The sequence below is a fragment of the Vanellus vanellus genome (assembly GCF_965231255.1).
Source record: "Vanellus vanellus genome assembly, chromosome: 2".
NCBI lineage: Eukaryota > Metazoa > Chordata > Aves > Charadriiformes > Charadriidae > Vanellus > Vanellus vanellus.
Window position 1 is genome coordinate 155,452,499 of NC_138906.1, and position 23,965 is coordinate 155,476,463.

At 43.1% G+C, this 23,965-nt stretch overlaps 1 protein-coding gene across 1 annotated transcript; it reads left to right on the plus strand.

Moving 5' to 3' along the window:
* Nucleotides 1-586: 586 nt before the first annotated feature.
* Nucleotides 587-19,842, plus strand: COLEC10 (collectin subfamily member 10; the record flags this gene model as incomplete). Its single annotated transcript, XM_082479144.1, has 6 exons — nt 587-734; nt 12,170-12,241; nt 13,689-13,760; nt 16,316-16,369; nt 17,658-17,753; nt 19,201-19,842. 6 exons carry the CDS (start codon nt 587-589, stop codon nt 19,590-19,592), a joined length of 834 nt encoding a protein of 277 aa, XP_082335270.1. The 3' UTR covers nt 19,593-19,842.
* Nucleotides 19,843-23,965: the final 4,123 nt, after the last annotated feature.

Consider the following 23,965-nt stretch of genomic DNA (forward strand, 5'->3'; position numbering starts at 1 on the left):
TGGGAGCTACGGGTACATGGCACCCAAAAACTGTGAAATAGCACCAGTGACTCCCACCCACAGCAGACTGGCAGCTCATCTGTTGTTACTAACGGTCTCCTTGGAGGAAAGCTTTTGTGGAAAAGTCTCTCTACATGTTTTATGGAGTCTATGTTACTCTTCCAGCACAAAACCAGCCACAAGTATCCTATAACTAATTAGTACTCACTTGGATACAAGACCGAAGTCTTTTGTCTCCTGAGTAAATGAAAAGTTGGGCACGAAGAGTCAGTGTCGAAAGGAACAAAAATGACAAAAGAGATATCCCCATATATTGAAGAAATTTTCCATGGCAAAAGCAGCTAAACATCTCACAGATAAGAGATAAACTGGAATAAACAGCTGTCAGCGTTAAATAAATATCCTGGATAATGTGCAGGACAGAAATAACTACAGCATCGTCAAACTCCCTTCTTCACTTTATTTAGCTGTTCTTGCATGTAGCTCCCAACTTTGCACTGCTTCAGTTAGTGGAGCATTTATTTTTGAATCAGCTGCATTTGTTAAGACTGTAACAACGAAAGGCATTTCCTGAGAGGCTGCAAGGATGAGCATCAAGAAAGAACAACAGCTAAGAAAATACGGGACCCTAGTAGTGCTTTTTCTCTTCCAAGTTCAGATTTTTGGTTTCGATGTTGACAATCGACCTACAACAGATGTCTGCTCGACACACACAATTTTACCTGGACCAAAAGGTGAGGAGTATCAGGTTGCTAATGCCGAGATCAGTACTGGTAAAGGATGATTTTTAAAAATAGAGACATGGAGGGCTTGTGGCATGGGCTGGGGATAAAAGATGTGAATTACTGCGGACTGTACAAACATCTAGAAAAGTGGAACTGTGATGGGGAAAAGTGATGAAGCAAGGAGATTTGAATTTGCTTTTGTTTAGTTTCAGGAACAGTGTCACATATTCTCAAATAAGTTAGAGTTGTCCTTTTGCATCTTTCTCCAGCCACACAAATTTTCTCGTACTTCTTGTATTCATCACACAACGAGTACAGCTAGCAGCCACAAATTGAGTGACTTTGTCTAAAAGCAAGCACCTATTGTGAACTGTTAATAATTCACTTTGCACCTATAGGTAGGGAGAGATATGCAATATTTAAAATGACTGAACTGTCATTATTTCCAAATGCTTACTTGTAAACACAGCTCTGCTGCGTTGGTCAGACCTGATCCAGGAGCTCCTGTTGAATTAAACAGGACCTTCACTACAGATTTCAATGAGAACTAGATCAGCTCTGGCATGTGCAGTTCTTTTATCTTTAAAACACTTTGTAAATATCTGAACCCAAATTTTCTGCATTAACTTACTTTTTGTGTAACACAACTAACGTCAATGGAATTGCCTGGAGGGTACCTCAGCCAAAAATTAGGTCCATGACATACAAATCTATCTTGCAGTGACAGATCTAAAATATATATTCCACACCATAGCTATTGCAGTTCGAACTATTGCTTTCTTTTTAGTAATTCATTGTATTTTTCTATAGGCTACGGACGGAGAAAAAAAAATCAACTGCTTTAAATTTTAAGCTGAAAAAAAGATTATCAAGTCAAAAGCACTGCTACAGACTCGTTTGTTTTTATGATGGATTATTCAAATGCATGTTGCTTAAAGGACCACTTTTAATCAGCAAGTTAATTTCTTTATGATTACAATCCAAGCTTAAACTTTTGCTGCCACAGCATAAATGCAGAGAGATGTAATGATCCCCAAGGGAGCTAGTGGAAGTTTGTTTAGTTAGTATCTGAATAATGGCAGGCTGGAGAACAAAGTTTGACAGAATTGTGTTTAACAAGTCAGAAGGCTAATGAGGTGGTCTGGTGACAACATGAGCGTAGCTGGGACTCCAGCTGGTTTCTGTGGTCTAGCTTGTACAGGGAGCATTTAAAGGTTAGATATTATGGTTCTTTGCAAGTGTGATACTGAGAAAGTCTGGAGTTAGTCATTACCAGTCCTACTGCCTCCTGGCTGATGCCAAGACAGAAGAGGCGCCAAACAGTATATTGGCACAGTCCATGATACTACTTTAAAATTAGATTACCATGCCCAGGATCCATGATTGGTAAAAGGAGTATTAAGTAAATCACCTCCAAATTACTGTCTCACACCCATTGCAGGTCATCAAATACATTTTTCAGTCTATGTGATATGATCCTATAGACTAATTTCAGTTCCTACCAGAGTTGGGCTCATCCAGGGCAGTTACAAGTGGCTCTCAATGGCACTGGCTGTTTTGATTGCCAGTCAGCTGGGCAATTAAAGACTGAGCAGGCTGGACGTGTGAACTACCCTGTTATTCCTCAGGCATCCCTTGTAGTCAAGGATGAAGCATGATGACCTAATATGGCAGAATAAAGTCTGTCCTGTGGCCAGTTTTCCTCTATCCATCTTGAGTGTAGGGACTCAGAGCACATGATCCCCAGCCTAGGACTGCACCACAGCCACAGGCAACACTTTGCTGCTCAAACTTTAACTCTGACAATGGACAAGCCTCTGACTTCTGCTGCTGTTTTATTTTCTGTGCTAGGTCCGTTGTGCTCCTTTGCTCATCATTCTCCAAAAAATGGGGTTTGACCCATCCTGCACAAGTTTCACCCCTCACCCCCATCTGCTCAGCATCTTTGGCTATGGTTGAACACAGCAGTGTTCCCACAAGACAGATGCAGTATTTTTCTACAGATTTTTCTACAACCAGATTCCTGTTGTGGCAAATTCCTCCTTCTATATGAACACGGGAGTGTCTAACAGGCCAAAGCATCTAGAAGTGCAAGGGATTAAGAGATATTCAATATTTGTAAGGCTTCCTACACTGTCCCACCTCACCTATCCCAGTGCAAGGCACAAATTGTCCTGTAGGCTAGATCCAGTCTGTGGGCTACAAGTGGGATGGTCCCCAGACCTACGCAGCAGCAATACTGCTGTTCCCATCACACAGCACAATGGAGAGGAGAAAGCTGAGGGAGAAGTGGAGTTGTTTGGAGAGGCTCAGAACTTACAGCCCTTTATTTCTTGCACTGTTGGAGGCTACATTACTCGCTTCATCATCTAGGCATTCCTAGTTGCTACAGGAACGAGGACCCAACCCCTCTGCATGCTCACCCTGAAAATCGCCTGTTCAAAAAGGGTCATTAGTGTCATGCAAATTGGCCACTTCTTGTACAAGCCACATGTAATTTGTCCAAGTTAATTTGTGCAAGCCAAATTCTTCCCCTTCAAAAATATACTCTTTGTTATGCTCATACCTGAGCTTTCACAAGAGAAGTATATGAGTGGTGGGACGAAAAGAAAAGGTAATTCCAGGCTGATTATCAGGAAAGTCTTTTGTGGCAGTCCCACAAGTTCCCAAAAAGCATGAGGCAAAACCAGAGGCTATTGTGTGTAACACAAAGAGCTAGAAAATACTCTGGAAGGATGCAGTCCCCCAGGAACAGAAGGAATGCAGTAAATGTCCTGTAAGCCTTTTGCACTTCCTGTTGCAATGATAGAAGTCAATCTGAATTAAACTGTTCAGCAGTAGAAACGAATAGGAGTTTAAGTCTGACCTCTGGCGGCTCTGCGTGGTCCAAACCAGGTGCCTTGCAATCCCCTCCATCTATCTGCTGCTTTTCCATCTCTGCTGCAAGCCAATGAAAGCTGAAGTCTGTCTGTAAAGAATTATGCAAAGACATTTTCTAAACAGGCACTCCAGAAAAAGGAAAGAAAAAAAGAGTAAGAGAAAAGCAAAAGGTGGCACTCCTCTCCCAGTTTTCTTTTCTAGGCAATGCTCAGGTCTCTTCTCAAAAAGAGGGGATTATTTTTAATGAACATAGTCCTAGTGTAATGGCTGTCTTGTTCTGCCTTCTGAAAAAGCTTTTGATATACACAGCAAGCTGGCTTATATAGCAATTAAAAATAGAAATGTGTGAGGCGTTTTCTAGGACCCTTATTGGAATACCCTAGGAAACCAAAAAAAAAAAACAAATCTGTGCTTTGGACCAAAACAGATTTTCAGTATTTGTAGCTAGTGATTTTTAGTGTTTGACCTGAGATGTTTAGGAACAGCTTGGTCTTCGCTGGAGTGCTTTGGCACAGGACCTCTGAAAACTTACGTTAGGTAACGCAGATCCACAGCTGAGTAACTAGGGCAATAAAGGCCAAGTGCTGTACTCCATCGACTTCTTGGGTCCGAAGAGAACCAGATCAAGCATAAACAAAACAACGAATTTCCCAAGGCAGCCAAGTGCTTGGCCTAGCAAAATTAGTCATGGCCCTGTTGCTTACTTTCCACCCTCGCAAGCCTGGGAGCAGGCTGGCTGTGGCTCCCAGTTCCTGGGAGAGGAACTGGCTCTGCGGGGAGGCAGCAGCGAGTGCAGTGCGAGCAAAAGCACCAGCTGTTGGTCCGCGCTCTGGCAGCATCAGGAACACCAGGCTCTGCCCTCCTGGGCTCTCCCTTCAACCACTGTCCCAGCTCTGTCCTTTCTTCTAGCTGCCCTCTCCTGGTAACTGCAAAGGAAGTTTTAAGTGGGCTATTGACATAGATGAGATAGGATTTCACCTGGTCTGAGTAAATCAATAAGCAACAACATGAGGGCAGAAATAAGCAGAGGGACCAAAATTTTGATTCCTAAACACCCATTAAAAGCATGAGCAGGGGGAGAAGAAGACTAGGGCAGGGGCTGGTTCTGCGGAAGCATGGAGCAAGGCTACAGCTGATTTCATGTGGATTCCTGGGAGCTCAGCGCTTCAGAAGACCAGATCTAGATCTTGCTATCTGTCCCAGCTCCCAGCTCATTTCCTTTGAAATCCAGACACAGGAATTTCAAAGGTCTTGAATCAGATCCAGGTTGAGAAACTGGAATGAGATGAAATCTGAAGAATACCGGGAGTTTCCCGTAGCAATTTAGATGTAAAGTGTTTCCTTATTATTATTTCTGACAAATGATGCTTATAAACTCTGTGACATTGGCTGGCGCCTCAAAATAGCATTTACTGTGGTCTCCAGTATAGCTGTCCATCTCTCAGCTTTAATTGCGCTTATGCAATTCCACTCCTGGAAAATCTCAAACTCACTCAGAAACCAGATATGCTGCTATCCGCATTTCCTTCTGAAAATATAAAACGCCTTACCACATCCTATAGGCTATTCAAACCCATAACTAAACTTCCCTCTTAGCGCCTCACATTTGATCTGAAGAGCCCTTTAATTTCAACACATAATTCTATTTTTTATGTCTTTTAGGTTTCCTCATTTTAGTGTATGTTAAGTTTCTGAAGTCTATCAGCCTGAGTTACAAAGCATGTATGCGGGGACTTAAATATATAAATTCAAAAGATATTGGGTCTGTATTTCTTACCAACGTCAGTCTGATTCCTCACTGAAGCTACTGCAATCCATGGGTCTCTGAGATCATGTCAGAATGGCAGGGGAACAGGCTGGGAAAATTAAATTGGGCAGACCAAATGAAAAGAGAATCCAGAAGAATTAAATTATTTGTGTTATTAAAGAAATAATGTATGTCCCAGTCATGCACAAAGGCCCAGACTTTTAAATAACACAAATCGGCAGAGCCTCACTGAGCCTACTGAAGGCTTACGCAATGCAGCAGGAGAAGAGGGTATTTCTACTGAAGTCAATGGACATTTATAAGTGGAAAGTGGAAAAGTAAGCAGAGAATCCAGTTTATTCTTGAAGATTCTTTCCATTTCACCAGGGAAGGTGACGGGGCCCCTGTTGTCTAATTTGGAGCTGGGTGAAAAAAGACAATGCGTCCAAGAACTTGTGAGCAAAATGCTTTATTTCTCATGGTGGAATCTGAGGAGGCCTGTGTGTTCCTGCAGGACACCTGGAGAGTGGCTATGGATGCAGTTGCACCTACAGCTGCACTCGTCTGTGAGGGGTTTTGATGTGGTCCTTCCTTCACCTTGTGCTGGCTTGGCTGTTTACTCATCAGACTTTTCACTGAGCTGATTCAGCTCACTCACTAAAAATCCCTTATTGATATCCCTCTCTTTAGTGAACCAAATTCCTTCAACACAGGGTTGGAAGACTGCTCAACAACAGGCAGATGGGAGGGAGGCGTGCAGGCCAGTGTTCGTGGCTGAAGGGAGGAGGAAGGACAGGGAAGAGAACATTGTGTCAGATAGGCAGATGTCAAGAAATCTTGTCCTCGCCAGCTATATATAGCTTGAAAGTAAGAATGCCCACTGCTATGGGAAATTTGCTAAAGCTCTAAAGGACACTGAAAGTGAAATTAGCGGAAATTTTGAGGCTTTCCATTGACGTAGCTGTGACGTGCTAATACACTGGAAAGACAAACTGGGCTGTATTTGCTTATTTCTTGGGAGTCTGCGACTCCCTCTGGTGACAAAACCTCTCAACAGAGATTGTGCATGTGCAAGCGCTGCAAAGGTTCGCTGTGCTCTTACTGAGCGTCTGTAGGCTGCAGAGCTAATCCTGTGGCTATCTGCAAGGCTCTTCCAGGAGGGCAAAGCATTCAATTGCTCCTGGAGGACTCTCAAAGCTTCAGAATTAGGCACATGTCCTTATCCCTTTAGTTTAATACCCAGGAGAGGCAGAAACACCTGCACTCTTCAGCCTCTGTCTGTGGAGATGGGGAGGGTCCCTCAGGTGGAACTACAAGCATGAAACATGAAGCTCAGCAGAACTGTCACGCATGATTAGAGGGAAAACCACATAACAGATTCCATATGAAGGTGGTACATTGGCTATGCCTAGGAGCACTAAATGCATCCAAGGCAAGCAGTGCAAAGCATCCATGTGCATACTAATCAAGACTAACCATCCTTCCCCTATCACAGCAAGTCAGTCATACCCCAGGCTTCTCAAAGACATTGTTACCCGGCTTTTTTCAATGCAGAGTATCCGATGTAGGAGGATAACTGTGCTGTAGCCCAGCATAAGTGGTGTTTCTATCATGTGAAAGGGTGGGAGCCTGAGAAAGCATTAACATTTCTGCAGTATTTTTGGTCAGGAGACAGGAACTGGAGCTGACCTGAAGCCATGACTTGCCAGCATACCTGGCAAAGTGTCTCAGTGGATCCAGGGAGTTTCTCAGCAGAACACCAAGTGAAAAGGCAACATGCTCATAGAGAAACACATGCATAAGCCCAGCTAGAAGCCTCCTCCCAGCTTTAGCCTTTAGGCAGCCTGATGCAGGGCTGCCTCTACAGATAAGTCTGGACTCCGTAATCCCCCAAAATTACACCCTGATTCTCCAAGAACCAGGGTCAGCCCTTGATCACAAGACTTGGAGAATCACTAAACGTATGTGAACAATGTGAACTTCCTCCATTCATGAATACAAAATAGATAAATTGCCTACAAAAGATTCAGCAGGGAAATCAAAGTCCCTTGAAGGTCAGTAAATTCTTACTAATTAAATTCTTATCAATTAAATTAGAACACAGGAAGTTCCGTTCAAATACACGGAAACAGTTCTTTACGGTTCGGGTGACAGAGCACTGGAACAGGCTGCCCAGGGAGGTTGTGGAGTCCCCTTCCCTGGAGATTTTCAAGACCCGCCTGGATGCAGTCCTGAGTAATGTGCTCTAGGCAATCCTGCTTTAGCAGGAGAGTTGGACTAGATGATCTCTTGAGGTCCCTTCCAACTCTGATAATTCTGTGATTCTGTGATTCTGTGAAATTCTTACCAAATGTAACCTCTCAACACTGTGTTATTTAGTGAAACTCCTAAAAAGGCAGAGCCCCTTTCAACTGCCTAAAAATCCTGCGTATTATTAGACCTTCAGCATTTTCCTGAGCTTGTTTATAAGAGAAGGAAGGACTGGGGTTCCCTCTCAATTATGATTAAAATTTTCTAATGGCTGCAAAAGTCATTTACTGCGTACAGCTTCTGCTTTCCTTCTGTCTCGCACAGTCCCAAGTTGGAAAAGTCTAGTAATTTATTGCTGCATGTGTTCATTTTAATAGTCTGGTATTTTAAATCTGTGACACAAAAGAAGTGAATCAGCTTGCGGGAATACTAGCAGGGTTGAGAAATGGTCTTGCTTCAGCTACTGGCTCCAAGTGCTTCACCCATGCTTCAAATGCCAGTGCAGTGCGCTATCTGACATCCTTGTAACCACAATTTTAAGGTGACAATCTGCTAATTAGGTTAAAACTTAACCTGACACTGCCCCAAGTGTAAAGCAGCAGAAAGGAGAGGTTAACCTCTAGGTATAGACTACAAGCATATGAGGTCAGGGATCACAGGTTTTTTTTTCTGTATGAAAACTCATGTTGTACAAAACACAGTAGTACAAAATTCAAAAATCCAGTCCTATGTAGTGGCAGGATTTAGATTTTTTTTTTTTCTGGCAGATTACAAAAAAGTGGCTAATACAGTAGGATGGCCTGTCCACATGAAGTCCCAGAGGAAAGGGACAGATACTTATTATAAATTAGAGGCGAAGCCAACTCAACCCCTGCCCAAAACAAAGTCAACGAAGCTCTCACAATCTCTCCTACTTCGTTGCAAATTACAGCGAGACCACAAGGGGGGAGCGTAACCCAAGAGTTCATGTTTCTTGTCAAAAAAAATTGAAATCACACAAGAGCTAAAACGGGGCACAATGCTTTTATAATTATAACACCATATTATCGAGCCCTGGGCTCAGTCCAGTCATAAATTAACAATGAGACGGTACCACTAATTAATACTCTTTGGTTCTACCCTTGCTTTGTAATGGCCTACCCATTCTCAGCTGCAATATGGGTAGAAAAGCAGGATTTTCCTCCCTCCCTTACAGACAGGCAAATTATTATTCTTCCCATTTTCCTAGGTAGGGAAACTAAGGTAGAGTGCAGTAGGCTGCTTTATGCCAAGATGAGACAGGTGATAGATCTTACTTTCCTCTCCCTTAGGCTTTTATAGGGCTTAAGCAAAAATAGGGACTACATGAGGTGCTAACAATAAAAGTTGAGACACTCCCTAATCCTTCAAAATCTCCATAGCAAACTTTCCCACACCTTTTACCCCTTTCATCTGTCAGCTCTCAGCCCATACAGGGCAACCCCTAGCTTCATCTCCAGCAGCCCTGTGTGCAAAAAGCTTGCTCCAGTGTCTCTCAGAAAAAGCCACTGCAGATTTCAGTGGCTTGAAGTGTTGAAGCTGAGATTGGAAGAAAACATCTGTGGAAAGTAATCACGGTTTCTCTACTTGTTCATTGGCTTTCTTTCCTGGGCTCTATTTCTAAGATTAACTGTCTAAGCAATGTTTCTTACTCCACAAAAAAGGATCTTTCTTGCCCAGAGGTCTTCCTTCTGCAGCAAACAAAGTCTTTCTAGAGCCTTTAACCCATCAGAGCAGCCTGCAAGCCACAGGGAGTGTAGCTACCTGGCCTGAGAGAGGTGATGAGGACCGCCAGGGTGACAGGCCCTGGTTTGGAAGGTCAGCAGGAATCTGGTTTGCTCTCCTGTATGACACAGGCCAAAGAAACTCCCTCAGCAGTTTCTACACCAGACCCAGGGTTACAGCATATCTTACAAAAAGGAATTAATTGCACTGGGAAAGGCTGGACATCAAAAGCCTCCTACGTCTCCCTTCCCTGCTGGAGAGTGTGGTCCATTTGTTAAATACCCCAATGTTTCCTTTCTAGTCAGGACTCATCCAGCTTTTCCCACCTTTGAATCACACCCTGCTTCCTTTCTATTATCACACATTTCTCCCCCTGTATCGGTTTGCAGACTGTGATCAGAACAGCTCTTAACTTTCTCCTGGAATTTCATTTCACAAGCCCTTTGTCAGCCTCTGGGAATCTTTTCTGAATTTCTGAACTATTGAGAAGTGACTTTTACACTTTTCTCAAAGGTTTCATAGACAGGTTTGGAAAGGACAATTTCTTGGTTTCTCAGTTGTAAATGTTATTAGCACTGAGATCAAGAGCAAAATTAAACCGTACATTCTCTGGCTCTGCTGTTTGATATCTGTAGACAAGAGCCCAGTACAAGTAGGCATCCTTCCATCAGCTCCAGGCTCAGACCCACAGCTTCAGCTGGATACTTAAGAAGCTTGGCTTTTGGAAATATATACTGACTTTTCCAGTATTTTTAAGAACCAGTGAAAACAGAGATGTTTAAAACTTCTATTGCTGACTGCTTATAGCCTTTCCCCTTTCTACTTTGTCCTGTAGCAGCTGATGTTAAAAACAAAGCGCTTGAGTGAGCCAGCACACACCCCACATCTTGTTTCCTCCTTGTCCATCCCTCTAGCAAATGCTTCCTCCCTCTATCGTGGACTGAAGTTGAGCCCTTTATCTTCATCATCTTGGACCACTGACCATCCCCCCCAAAAGGGCATCCTGACTGATGCTGTGAGTCTGTCCTCCACAAGAGAGTCCCAAAACTGAAGGGTTTTTTGGCATACTGGGACAGACTCAGCTCAGGTCCCATAACTGACATGGAAAGGAGCCAAACAGCTAATACTACATTTTATATGCTGCAATTAATATGCATCTGTCATCACCCCACAGAACAGCCCCTTATATGCTACCTATGGGTACAGAAATAGGAGAAGATAAATCAGGAATGAGTGGGCATTATTTTTCAGAAAATAAGAATGAGATCCAATGAGACGATCAGTCTGAAAGCAACCATGGAAAGCTAATTTCTCTCTCAGCCCATAACTAAATCATGAACCTCTGCCAGAGTATATTATAGGGGCCAAAAATATAAAGCAGTTTAAAAGGCACAAGACTAACCTGTGCAGGGAAGAGTCACTAGTGGCTGCTCACAAGTGGTCTGGATGCAGTGCTAGGCTCAGGCAAGCACTTTAAGCCACCGCTTGTGAGAGGCTGGAACTGGCCGCCTGGGTCATAGTCACCCTCAGCACACCCAGTTCCCTGAACACCTTCTGCCAGGGCTGGAGGCACCATCCTCAGTGAGACAGGTTATTGGTCTTGTCACAAAATGCTGTTCTTCTGTCGTCACTTCTCTTTTGCTGACATCCAGACAGACTGCCCTCCCTTGGGTCTCCGTATGCTGAACTGCAGTCTCTTCTCCCTTGCTGGACTGTGGGCACAGACACAACTGGCTGCCTCTCATGCATAAGATCCCAGCTTGGCCAAGAGACTGTGGCACTGCTTCCCACCACACGGCAAGGCTTATGGCAAACAAGGGTATGGAGCAGGGGGAGAGGCTTTGGAAGGCAGCTTGTATTCAGAGCTGGTCGTTTGGTGCAGGGGTCATCATCTCCCCAGTGTTTGTCAAAAAAAATAAGAGGGAATATGTTCTTGGGATTTGGCTCAAAACTAAGAATTAGAAGACAAGAAAATCAGGTCTAGTTGTGCCTCTGATTTCCTGCATAATGTCAAGTGAAATTATATGCTGCCTAAGGAAGAAGATAACATTTCTTTCCTATTAATTGCTGTCTTGCTTCCTTAAGACCATAAGCTGCTCAATGACTGTCTCTTACAATATTAAGAGTACTTATACCGTACCATACAGTAACCCGTGTAATAGGGTCTTGATCTCATTTGGAGAAATCTCTGCTCTACTGTAATAAATGCAATGAATTTACCCCTTACAGATAAGCTGCATATGACATTTTCAAAATAAAGTACTGGAGCAATTGCAAAACATGTTGTTATATCAACATATAAATGTCACCTGTCAAAAAATGAAGGCAAGACTTTTGCCATACTAAGTGCTAAGGTCTATGTTAAGATCTATTTCAACATATTTACATTCCTCCCATTCCAAAAGCATTTGCATACCTTGAACACAGAGTCACTACAAACAGTCACTAGGAACAATTAATAAATTCCTATTGCCTCCCTGGCAGCTCTTCCATGGGTGTACAGGTTTCCCAACAGAGGAAGACTGGATTATTTATCTGCTTTATGGCTAATACGGTTTAAAGGGCAGGAATAGAAGTTGGTGTTGTATAATTCTTATGTTGGAACAGCCCCTCTGAAAGGGAACGTTTTTAGCTTTTCCTAATGATGGTCAGATTCATCAGTTCTTCACTGGAAATTTGTCCCACGACTACTGTGTCTTCAATGTGAAATAAAAATAAATGAGTAGTAAAAAAACTGAGAACTTTACTTTCTGAGGATGTATAGTTGTACTTACTGCACTGAGAGAAATGTACCATGACACTTTATTTTCTGTTTTTTTGGAAGGGGATGAAGGTGAAAAAGGAGATAGAGGAGAAGTGGGCAAACAAGGGAAGGTTGGACCAAAAGGACCAAAAGGTATTTATGACAGTTTGATGGCTATTACTGGTATATGAATATCATTATACACCACTGTACTGGTGCATATGATCATTGATGTTTAATGCTTTTCATTCCTGTTGCATCAGTAGATTTCACAATCCTGTCAAACATTAATCAGTGAACCTAACAATACTCGGAGAGCTTGATGCAACTCCTACCGATACACAAGACAGCTATATATAGCAATACATTTAGAGTCACATAATAAATTAGTACGTTTATTGCTGCTCTCCCAAGTGGCTGTCATAAATGAGATCCAGAAGACCTAGATCATATGTATAATCAGAAAGATTACTGTTCTCTTACTGAAATGATCCTTTATTTGAAACTGAATTTTGAGAGTTACTTCCTAGTAATATATCAGGATGCTCAAAAAAAATCAGTCTCAGTTGTCCCTATTTTGCAGAAAAGCAGAGGCACACACTGAGAAAAAAAGTTTCTCTCATCAAAGAGCATCTGAGAACAAGGAGTCACAGATGTCTCAGGACTCAGCCCTATTAAACATACCCCGTATCCACACAGTGAGCCGGGCAGAGCATTCGGAGGCACCAGATGTGATGGTGTCAGCCTTGTTTGCATACTCTAACTCAAAAGCTTAATTTGTCATTAGAGTTTAATGATAATACATATTCATGGTCTTTCTTCCTTGACAGTAAGACTAATCAGGAAAGTTTTTACTTTTATAGAAACTTTAAAATCACCCTGTTACTATTGTTATAATATAAAATCTTTTCAATTTTTAAGTGTATTCATATGACTTTGCTTCTTACCTATAAAAGATCAGATAAGATAGAATGGAATCAGGTAACCAAGCATTTACGAAGCATCTTAATTATGTTAAATTCAGTGTGCAAACAGAGACTCCCTAAATTGGGCTGTCATCGTTAGCTAGCTATTTTAGAACTTAAACTATTAATCAAATAAAAAGGCATCCATTATTTTAGTGCTCTGAGGACTGGGAAAGCACACACAGCAAAACTCATAGACCCCTATCTGCAGTCCTGCTTTGAGAAGAATTCCCAGCAGAGCCATGAGGGCTCTACCTCAAAGAAGGAAAGGCTTTTTAGTCTGGGGTGAAGGAAAAAAAAAAACAAAACCAAAAACCTGCTGTCGGCCTGGTTTGGCTGTGAAGTAAAATCAGTATTTGAATACTCACTAGCGTTTTCAGTTTGGTTTTGTGTAAAAAATCGTGAAGTTTCTGGGCATTTGAACATAAAGTTCTACTAAGGTGCCTTGCAATGTCCTACTGTTGTATCTTACAGTAGCAGAGATCTGTGCTGTCCTCCTCCGACCACCCTCAGGGCTCCACTCATTTTCACTTTACCACACATGTGGACTGGCCACACTCAGGAAAAATAGCAGCAGTAGAGACCTAAATAGACAGAAACCATCCATACTCTTTTCCTCTTATTTCTTCTCTCAGGAAATAAAGGACCTGTGGGGGATATTGGTGACCAGGGAATGCTTGGGAAAATCGGTCCAATTGGTGGAAAGGGTAAGCTCTGGTCTGGGAATTTTCTTGTTTTTTCTCTCAAGGTAAATATGTGTTTTGTGAGAGTTCCAGGTGTGGTGTAATATCAAATAACAGCTGTGACCAATGCTCTCCAAGTAAAGTTGTGCATAAAGATAGGTGACAACAGCTGACTGAGATATTCTTGTTTTACTTCCCACGTGCAATATATCTGACTTACTTGGCTAAAATAATTTGCTTTATGAGTTAAGAAATCAATCATATTTGATGGTAAAAGAGGCAGGGAGAAATCTGACCCTTTCGAAGTAAATTCTCTGAACACTCTAAAAGAGAAAGCCAAATTTCTGCTTCCGCTTTGGACGCTGAAGGTCTAAGTCAGTATTCTGCTGCTGCTCAGGATGCCACCTCTTGTCACCTGCACTGCTGTAGGAGATGTGGACAATAATTTCACAAATTTATGCTCTGGTTGCCTGAGAATCACGGAATCACAGAATTTTCAGAGTTGGAAGGGACCTCTAGAGATCATCTAGTCCAACTCCCCTGCTAAAGCAGGATTGCCCAGAGCACATTACTCAGGACTGCATCCAGGCGGGTCTTGAAAATCTCCAGAGAAGGGGACTCCACAGCCTCCCTGGGCAGCCTGTGCCAGTGCTCTGTCACCTTCACCGTAAAGAAGTTTTTCCGTGGATTTGAACGGAACTTCCTATGTTCTAACTTGTGCCCATTGCCCCTCGTCCTGTCACTGGGAACCATTGAAAAGAGCCTGGCTCCATCCTCCTTCAACCCACCCTTTAGATACTTGTACGCCATAATATGGTCTCCCCTCAGCCTTCTCTTCTCCAGGCTAAAGAGTCCCAGCTCTCTCAGCCTTTCCTCATAAGGGAGATGCTCCAATCCCTTAATCATCTTAGTTGCCCTTTGCTGGACTCGCTCCAGCAGTTCCCTGTCCCTCTTGAACTGGGGAGCCCAAAACTGGACACAGTATTGCAGTTGTGGCCTCACCAGTGCAGAGTAGAGGGGGAGAATGACCTCCTTCAACCTACTGGCCACACTCTTCCCTATGCAGCCCAGGATTCCATTGGCCTTTTTGGCAACAAGGGCACATTGCTGGGCCATGGATAATTTACTGTCGCAGATATTCCTTTCTGGTATTCCTGAAGAGCTACTTAAGAAGGAATATTACTACTGCCACAAGGAGACCTGCCTTGAAAGCTGAGCAGGGACTCCACCATCCCCAGGGGAACTCTGTGGTCTCTAACCAGCCCATCAACCCAGGCATGTGGGTGAGTGGGTGGAACAATCTCTCCTGGGAGCTTCTCAAACCAATGTTTTTAATAAACCTTTGATGGCCTCTAGCCAGTCTCAGTATCAGAGAAGAACAAAAGAATTTGGCCTGAGGGACTAATTTTCAGAACTACCACACAGCTGAAAACACAGATACTTACCTCCTAAGATGTCTTCAGTCACCAAAGGAGACTAGAATTTAAGAATCCCACAAATCACTTATCTTTATCTGCAAGTAAACTAATGCTCTGAGCCTTTAAGTTAAGCTCGCTCTCAATCTGAATGTACAATTTATTGTCCCCTTCTGTTTTTTTCTCATTTTATTTCTTTATTTGCAGAAGCAAAGGTCACTAAGTCACTGTTTTAATCTATTATTAAACATCTGAGTTCTTAATAAAGCAACCCTGATATTTCATCTTATAAGTGTCCAGTGTCAAACAATGCTAATGAAAATGACAGCCAACTCCTAATTTTTTTTTAAAAAACCACAACATATGCACATATAAAGTAAAAGGCACATCAAAACACGGCCATCTAAAAGGCAGAGCAAGCATTAGCATTTTTTGACCTCTGAAGGTTTTAATTCATAAAAGAAGAGCTGACATGAATTTCAGATAAAGTCCAGCTGTTCTGATCCACATTACAGCTGAGATTTTTTAAAAAGCTGGTCACCTCCACTTACATAGCAGCACAACATTTGAGAAGTATTTCTGTTATTTTTAAGATTTATAGAAGAAAGGGAAAGCAGTTGGATGAGAATAAATCACATTTCCATGAGCTATATCTGAAATGAAACGCTGCTCCTTATAGACCTCATTTCGTGCAGGTGCTAACTGCTTGCCTGCACACGTATTCTGTTGCACACATGAATTCAGTGGCTTAGTGCACATCAGCCTCACCTGGTGCCTCATCCCATCATGGAGCTACTGAACCCAGGGAAGGGGTCTGTCCTGCAAGGCAATGAGAAAACCCAGGTCTCACCTCCTGCAGATTTCTTGACTGCTTTCAGCCTCTCGGGATCATTGTGCAGTTTATATTTAAAGCAAGTGGTACCAGGAACCAGCAGCACACGAGATGCCTGTGTTATCAGTGAGTTACCTATTAAAAGGTTCTCCTTATTTTTGTATACCACAATTAATCACAGTTTGTTTGACTTGGCACATCTGCCAGTACAGTAGATCGGGGCTTCCTATCAGGAGCACACCGTTAATATATTATTAAACAGGTTTTTCAAATATGCTCCGCTGACATGTGCACTGTCTGGGATCTGAGCTTATATTTTTCTCTTTATTCAGGTGACAAAGGAGCCAAAGGCTTATCAGGGGTTTCTGGAAAAAAGGGAAAAGCAGGTATGCTATGCATCCTTCTCTGCAGAATGGTCGTCTGCTGGGTCTTTGATTTCAGGATTGGTTGGTCTGGCGTTTCATAGAATTTTGAGGCCCGTGGACAAATTTGAGAAGAGATGAAATGAACAAGAAGAGACTGAAAAAGTTTTGTTTAGCAAAATGATGGCTTGGGTAAGGACATGGCTGATGCCTATGCATATACCAACATACACAAAATATGGAGAACAGTTACCTAAATGAATGGGCAATGTTTGATATCATCAAAACTAACACATAGACAGGCCAGCACTACATTTATACTGGAAACTAGAATAAAGTTTCTGGAGGAAACTTCATTTCCAAAGGAATGAAGTCCTCTAAGAGTTTCCTAATAGGATCACAGGGGTGAAAAAATAAATGACTGTAGGTAAAGCATAATCTATTGTCAAATGAATGCAATGCATTTGTTTACAGGATGAGAATTTGGATCTGATGACCCAAAAATTTCTTCTCAGTCCTAATAACCTTGAATGTTTTCCCACCTTGAATGTACAGTTGTGTTCATTTTTAAGATATTTCATATGCAATGCAAGTTTGGTTCTTAATGGGAAACCATCAGCAACAATTTTTCTTCCTGAGAATAACAGAAGAACAAAAAAAAAAACCTATACCAAGCCAAATTTCAGTTTACCAACAAAAATATAACTGAGACTTCAGTGCTTGAAATCTATTAATTATTTGAGTTGGTACCAACTATTTCTGCTGTACCACAGCTGCATGCAGCAGTTCACTAACATGGTCCTTCTACCGCAGTTTTGCTCTATGCATACTCACAAAGCTTCTTCATGGAGAAAACAGCAATTTCTCATTTCATAGAGGCTGTTATTCCTATGAGAAGACCAGGGAACCAGTGCTGTTTATGGATACAAAGGTAGACCTTTGGCATTCAGACATAAGGCTGTAGTGATCACCATCACAAGCCACATCTCTGCAGCTCAATGGAATCAATGATGAGAGGGGCAGAGGATGTGCAAATTCTACACTGATGTGGGTGGAAGAAAGATGGCAAATCTTCCATTCACATATTTTAAAGTAGGGACATTGAAGCCAGCTAGCAAGGGAGTGTACAGAGCCAAAATATTAAGTTCTTTGATCAACAGAAGTACGGCCAGTGGGGCACAGTGAGACTGGCTCTCCACAAGTACAGGCCAAGTCTTCAGGTTTGGAAGTGGGCTACAGCTGACCCTCCACATACACAGACACGCACAAGTGCTTCTAAACAGAAAAATCCTCTGTCCTTTGCATTTATCAGGCACGGTCTGTGACTGTGGAAGATACCGCAGAGTTGTTGGACAACTGAATATCAATGTTGCTCGGCTTAACACATCCATCAAGTTTCTAAAGAATGGTAAGGATCATTATGTATTAGATGTGATTTATTTGGCTCCTATAATATTTATCATTGCTATTCTTCTACCATTGCTGCTCTATGGCAGCATCCATAAATGACGCAGAGAGAGGGTCTCACTGTGCAAGGCACACACAGAAGAGAAAGTCTTGCACCTGTAAGGATATAAGCAGCAGATGAATAAATGCAAAAAGAATACAGAAATGATCAACAGCACAACATAAAGAATCGTGAAAAGCACAAGGCACAGCTTGTTAACCACCTCTGTGCCGCCAGTCTGCTCAGGCTCAGCGGCCACTCAGGCAACGAAAGGAAAATGTTTGTGCCAATCTGCTCCAGAGAGGTGGGGGGAAAAATAGGAACCTCTTGATCTTTCTGCTGCACAGGAAGGCTGCAGACACAGTACTCCTAGCACTCCCCTCAGTGCGAGCATCATTGTCCTGTAATGAGAGACCAACACATGGGCTATAAGGGTTCATGTTTGCAGACAGCGCTGTCAGGTGGACAGTGCAAACTGCTCCCACTGAAGGGAAGGAAGCATGTTTCCCAGTGTAACAGAGATTTTTAGCAGGCTCCACCACTTCTTCGAGGACTAAGTCTGTATCAGTAAATTAAATGTGTTTGAGACTGTACACTGGCACTGTGGGCAACCAGCACAGAACAGCCCTCATCTGTAATATTAAATTCTACAAAACTGAATGCTGTATTATCAGGAGTGTCCCTCTACTAACTCCTAAACCTGGAGAGTAACTCCTGAATCATTTGGGAGAGTGTTAGTTGCCCAAGGCCAAAGCTCTGCTCAGGACCATTCCAGCAATCCATCAGCAAGGACAATCAACTTCCAGCTGCCCAGGCACGCTCCTTGGCACTGCTTAATTAACTAGGACATACGCTGGTTGAGAAGTTTGCCCTTTAAAGCTGCTGAGCAGCCACAGTTTTCTTCCTAGTCTTCTAGTATTCAGAGCTGCTGTAGCCACTAAGTTATCTATATCCCTGTGTTTCTATCCCAGGGCATTCCTTCACAATCTGTATTCAAGAACATGCAAAGCAACGGGAGTGATCCAGAGTCAGACATTGCTATTTGTCGATTTAGCATGCCTTAATTTGATTAGTACTAGATATCCATGAAGTATCTCACTTAAATGTAGTTACTTATCTTAAGTACTAGATATCCATGAAGTATCTTACTTAAGTGTCACAGGAGGCACATGCCAATCAGGACTGAATAGTTCTTGTCCTAATGTGTGCAAGATGCTTGTCAGTCCCATTAGTAGCATCAGTCTCTGATCACGTCCTCATCATTCATCACAAATTCAGTGGTGGGAATGCTTTTCCTCTCTCCCTTTTATTAATTCTAATGTAAAAATCATCTTATTGTCATACTGGAACAGAAGCACCTTCAATGTCTGTTGACATACCATTGAGCAATTTTTTTTCCCCTTTAAAGTTATAGCAGGTATCAGGGAGACAGATGAGAAATTCTATTACATCGTGAAAGAAGAGAAGAATTACAGAGAAGCCTTGATCCACTGCAGGGACAGAGGAGGAACACTGGCCATGCCTAAAGATGAGGCAACCAATGCCCTGATTGCTGACTACATCTCCAACAGTGGGCTCTTCCGAGCTTTCATTGGGCTGAACGACATGGAAAAAGAAGGACAGTTTGTGTATGCAGACAACAGCCCACTGCAGAACTACAGTAACTGGAAGGAAGGAGAGCCTCACGACCCAGCTGGCCGCGAGGACTGTGTGGAAATGCTCAGCACGGGAGAGTGGAATGACTCCGAGTGCCAAGTCACCATCTACTTTGTCTGTGAATTCCTCAAGAAGAGGAAATAAAAGTGCCGTAGAACATGCCTGGCACCTGCTGTACATACAACAACCCCTCCTCGTTCATCCACTGTAGGGAGAGCAGACAACCAAGTATATGGCACAACCCAGCCTTCACCTCACTGGGTTAAGCAAGAGTAACTACCGTTAAGATGGTAGTCACCATAAAGTCAGCACAGTCTGCAGGGGGCATCCAGCCAGTTGCTAATTTTTATTTAATTCCTATGTGTAATTTCAGATGGGCATGTCTGTGTGTAATTTAGCAGCAAATTCAGAGCACGCAGAGGTGAATATGAATTCACTAAAGCCAGAAATAGTTAACTCACTGGTATATTACTTACTGATGTGCTTCATAAAGTTCACAGATGGAAAGAGTGTGATCTTTACTCATCTTTAACCTGCAAAGCAAGTTCCAGTAATTTCCCTGGTGAACTGGGAGCTCGAAGAACAAATTCGTAGTTTCTTTTGAAAGTATCCTTCCTTTGTTAGAATCATAGAGTAATTTAAGTTGGGAGGGATCTCTGGGGTCATCTGGTGGAATCTTCCATGCAAAGCAGGGACAACTTCAAACTTAGACGTTATACCCTCCTTAATTTGGCTTTGCAATTATATTGCCTCATATATGGGGGAAGACTCACTTATCTCCGCTTCCCACTCCACTGTCCATCAGGCTGGTGTGAGGAATTAACTTAGCAATGGCACTTCTGCGTGCAAGTCTGCACAGAACTGGAGCAGTTCTAGCCTCTGATGGCCCCCAAAATCTGTGAAAAATCTGTGGAAAAAAAGTCTAGCACAAAGAGAAGAGTACACAGAGAGAACTGCTGTAGGCTGTACAGGCAGATATAGGTCAGTTGTAACTGACCAGCTCATTTAAGAAGTGATTCTTAAGAAGCTCATTTAAGAAGTGATTCTAGGAACACGTTAGCTCCTTAATTCAGTAGTCAGTGAGGTTTGATGTCTAATGCTAAAATCACCCACACCTTTGTGACACAGGAAGCAGCTACAGAACAGGCTTTACCCCCTGAGAACCCAAATTCAGGTGTGGCTGAGTCAGCAGGACTCTCCACAAATGATGATCAGTAAGCATGAAGGCTTTGCTGTCAGTGCCCAGCTACTTGGATCTCCATGTCAGTATGTGCAAAATGGATCACATTTTCCTATCTTTGATAATACTGGGGGAGATTTTTTCTTCAGACACAGCACCTGTTTTGCCCTCAGAAGTGAGCCTGCTCTTAGTCATGGTTCACCGTTCCTCACAGCAGATGTCAGGCGAAACCCTAGGGCTCCTGAAGTGAAGGTCTATAGATTTTTTTTTTCCATTTGACACTAAAATTGAAGGAATGATATCTGGAGGCTAAGTAGGATGCTAGACACTAGGCGCAGTGCAGCAATGTACCCTGCAGGTCACTCTGAGCACTAGTTGCACATAGTCTTCTTCTGGGTATCTGAAAAGCTGGACATGCCATCAGCTAGTAATGCAGAGGATCAGTTAAAAGTCTCCCTTTTGTTGCTGTGTACAGCACTGCAATGGCAACTAGACACCAGTCATACTTCCTCAACCTCACCCTCAACAGGAAAATCCTCCAAACAATTTAGCTGGTTGTTAGTTTGACTCCAAGCGCATCTCTGAGCAATGACCAATGCAGGAGTATCCCAGAAGACTCTGTGACTCAGAACCGCTGTTGTAATCCAGTTTCTCTGCTACTTGTTCCTCCAGAAAACCACTTGTTGCTACCAGCAGTAAATTATCTGTGTTGCTCCACACCCTCCAGGGAACTATTCGGACCCATGAATGAAGGGGTGGGACCATATTACTTTTCGTCGCTCCCCTACTATACTATGAGAGTATTTGGGCAAACAGGTTCACTTAGCACAACATAACTCACCTTGAATTGTTCCCCTCCTGGGAATTGATATTCCTCAAAATTAAGCAGATTTACACTTTTTGGGATCTATAGTAATAAATTCATTAAGCTAAACACTTTGGTTTTAGAATCATTAATGGTTAATGAAAATGAATTAATGATTAATTCAAGGCAAAGTTTCTTGAGGAAAAGTAAAGCCCTTTAGAAGTTCAGGCCCAGGGCTGCTAGCCTCACTCACAGCAGGTCAGTTCTTACCAGTCCTACAGAAGCGGCATAGCAACATCCCTGTGGGTAGCCACAATCACACTGATACCCTCTCCGTCCCTCATCTTTACTTCTGACCCAAAAAATCACCAAAATATGCTTGCCATACTGGGGGTCCAAGTTCTGGAACTCTCTAGCCATACAGAGGCTGACAAAATCCAAAGGTGTCCTTAATGCTACAGTCATCACGAACAGGCCATTTTCAAGGAATCAAGGAATACATGTCTAAATTGAAACTCTGGTCTCTTTTAGGAGACTGTGAGTTATAAGCTCCCCATGTGGGAAGGAGCATCCTCTCCGTATGGGAAGGAATGACTGTTGCAATCTCTGGCTGTGTGTCTGCGGGAAGCAAGCGAGGAACTTGTGTTGGGTTTCTGCAATGGAAAGGTGAGCTGCCTGTTTCCTCCATCCTCAACCTCTCCTACCACACCAGCTTCATCCTCTCTTAAATAGAAAAAAATAAACAAAACCAACCCCTTTACCCACTATGTATTCACGTAACACTGGGCAAGGCTATACCAGTTGGAACTAGCAGACCTGGGGTGGCTGTTCCTTTGCTAACTACAGAAGAGGGACAGGAGAGAAGCACAGCACAGATGTTCAACCTAGTCAGGCATAAGTGAGACCAGGAGTTCATGCAACCCCTTCCTTGCAGCACTGGGTCCTAGTTAATACATTTTGTCAAGAAGCCTAACTCACAGGCCAAGCCAAATAAAAGAGGCTATGCCACACAGGAAACCTGGCAGGTAGGTCCATACCACTCTGCACCATGCCATGCAGACACAAGTTTGAGCCTGCACTAACTCAAATATTATAGCTGTGTTTTGCAGAAAAAATATTTATGTTATAATTAAGAACTTAGGCTATATCACAGGTTTCACTGCTAGCCAATGAAAATTCACTGTGGTGGGTAAAGTACCTTTGGTTTGCACATGAAACGGATAGAGCCAGGAGCACGGGAAATGGTGTCTGACTATTCAGGATTTATGGTCTGTTATAGCTCGGCACCTAAACTATTTTACCCAATCCCAATGTTATGTTTTTCCCATGTTTTTCTTTTCATTATTTCCAGTCTGAACTTTCCTTGTTTCAATTTATACCCGCTGTTTCTTGTCCACCCACCTATCACCACTGTGAAGAGCCTGGCTTCATTTTCTTGAAGACCCCCTCATGGGTCCTGGCAGGCTGCTATGAGGTCCATCTCTTCTCCAGGCTGAACAAATTGCATTCCCTTAGTTCCTCCTCACATGGCTCTGGCTCAAATCATCCTTCGGGGCCATTGGCTGAATGTGGGTCCAATTTTTCAATGCCTTTCCTGTACTGGGGGGCTCCAAAGGACACAGTGTCTAGATGTGGTCTGACATGCACTGGGCGGGAGGATAATCCCTTCCCTCAAGCTCCTGGCTGTAGTCCAGTCAGGATGCTTTTAGCTGCCTTTAATGCCAGGGCACACTCCAGAAGCACGGGCAGCATGCTGTCTGCCAGGACAGAGCCTTCTCAGTAAAGCCAGCCAGCCCCAGCCTGTATTGGTGCAAGGGCTCAGTATTCCCAGACAAAGGAAAGTTTGCATTTGTCCTTGCTGAATTTCATAAGGCTCCTGTAGGCCCATTCCTCCAGCCTGCCTAGGTCCCTCTGTATGGCAGCCCTGCTCACCAGCGTATTCACTGTTCCCTCCAATTTGGTGTCATCTGCAAACCTGAAGAAAGTGGACTTCATCACCTCCTCCAGGTAATTGTTAAAGATGTTAAACAGGACAGTCCTAGTATATCAACAGTCAAGAGAGGAAGATTTTCCCTCAGTTGAGGAGGACCAGGTCAGAGACCACTTGGCCAAGCTGGACATTCATAAGTCCATGGGCCCTGACGGGATGCACCCGCGAGTGCTGAGAGAGCTGGCAGATGTTATTGTGAGACCACTCTCCATTGTCTTTGAAAGGTCATGGAGAACAGGAGAGGTGCCTGAGGACTGAAAGAAGGCTGACATCACTCCAATCTTCAAAAAAGGCAAGAAGGAGGGCCCAGGGAACTACAGACCAGTTGGTCTCACCTCTGTCCCTGGGAAGGTAATGGAGTGACTCATTCTGGATGTCATCTCCAAACACGTTGAGGAACAGGAAGTTATTGGAAGTGGTCAACATGGATTTACCAAGGGTAAATCATGCTTGACCAATCTGATAGCTTTCTATGATGTTACAACTGGTTGGCTGGATGAGGGGAGAGTCGTAGATGTCATCTACCTTGACTTTAGCAAGGC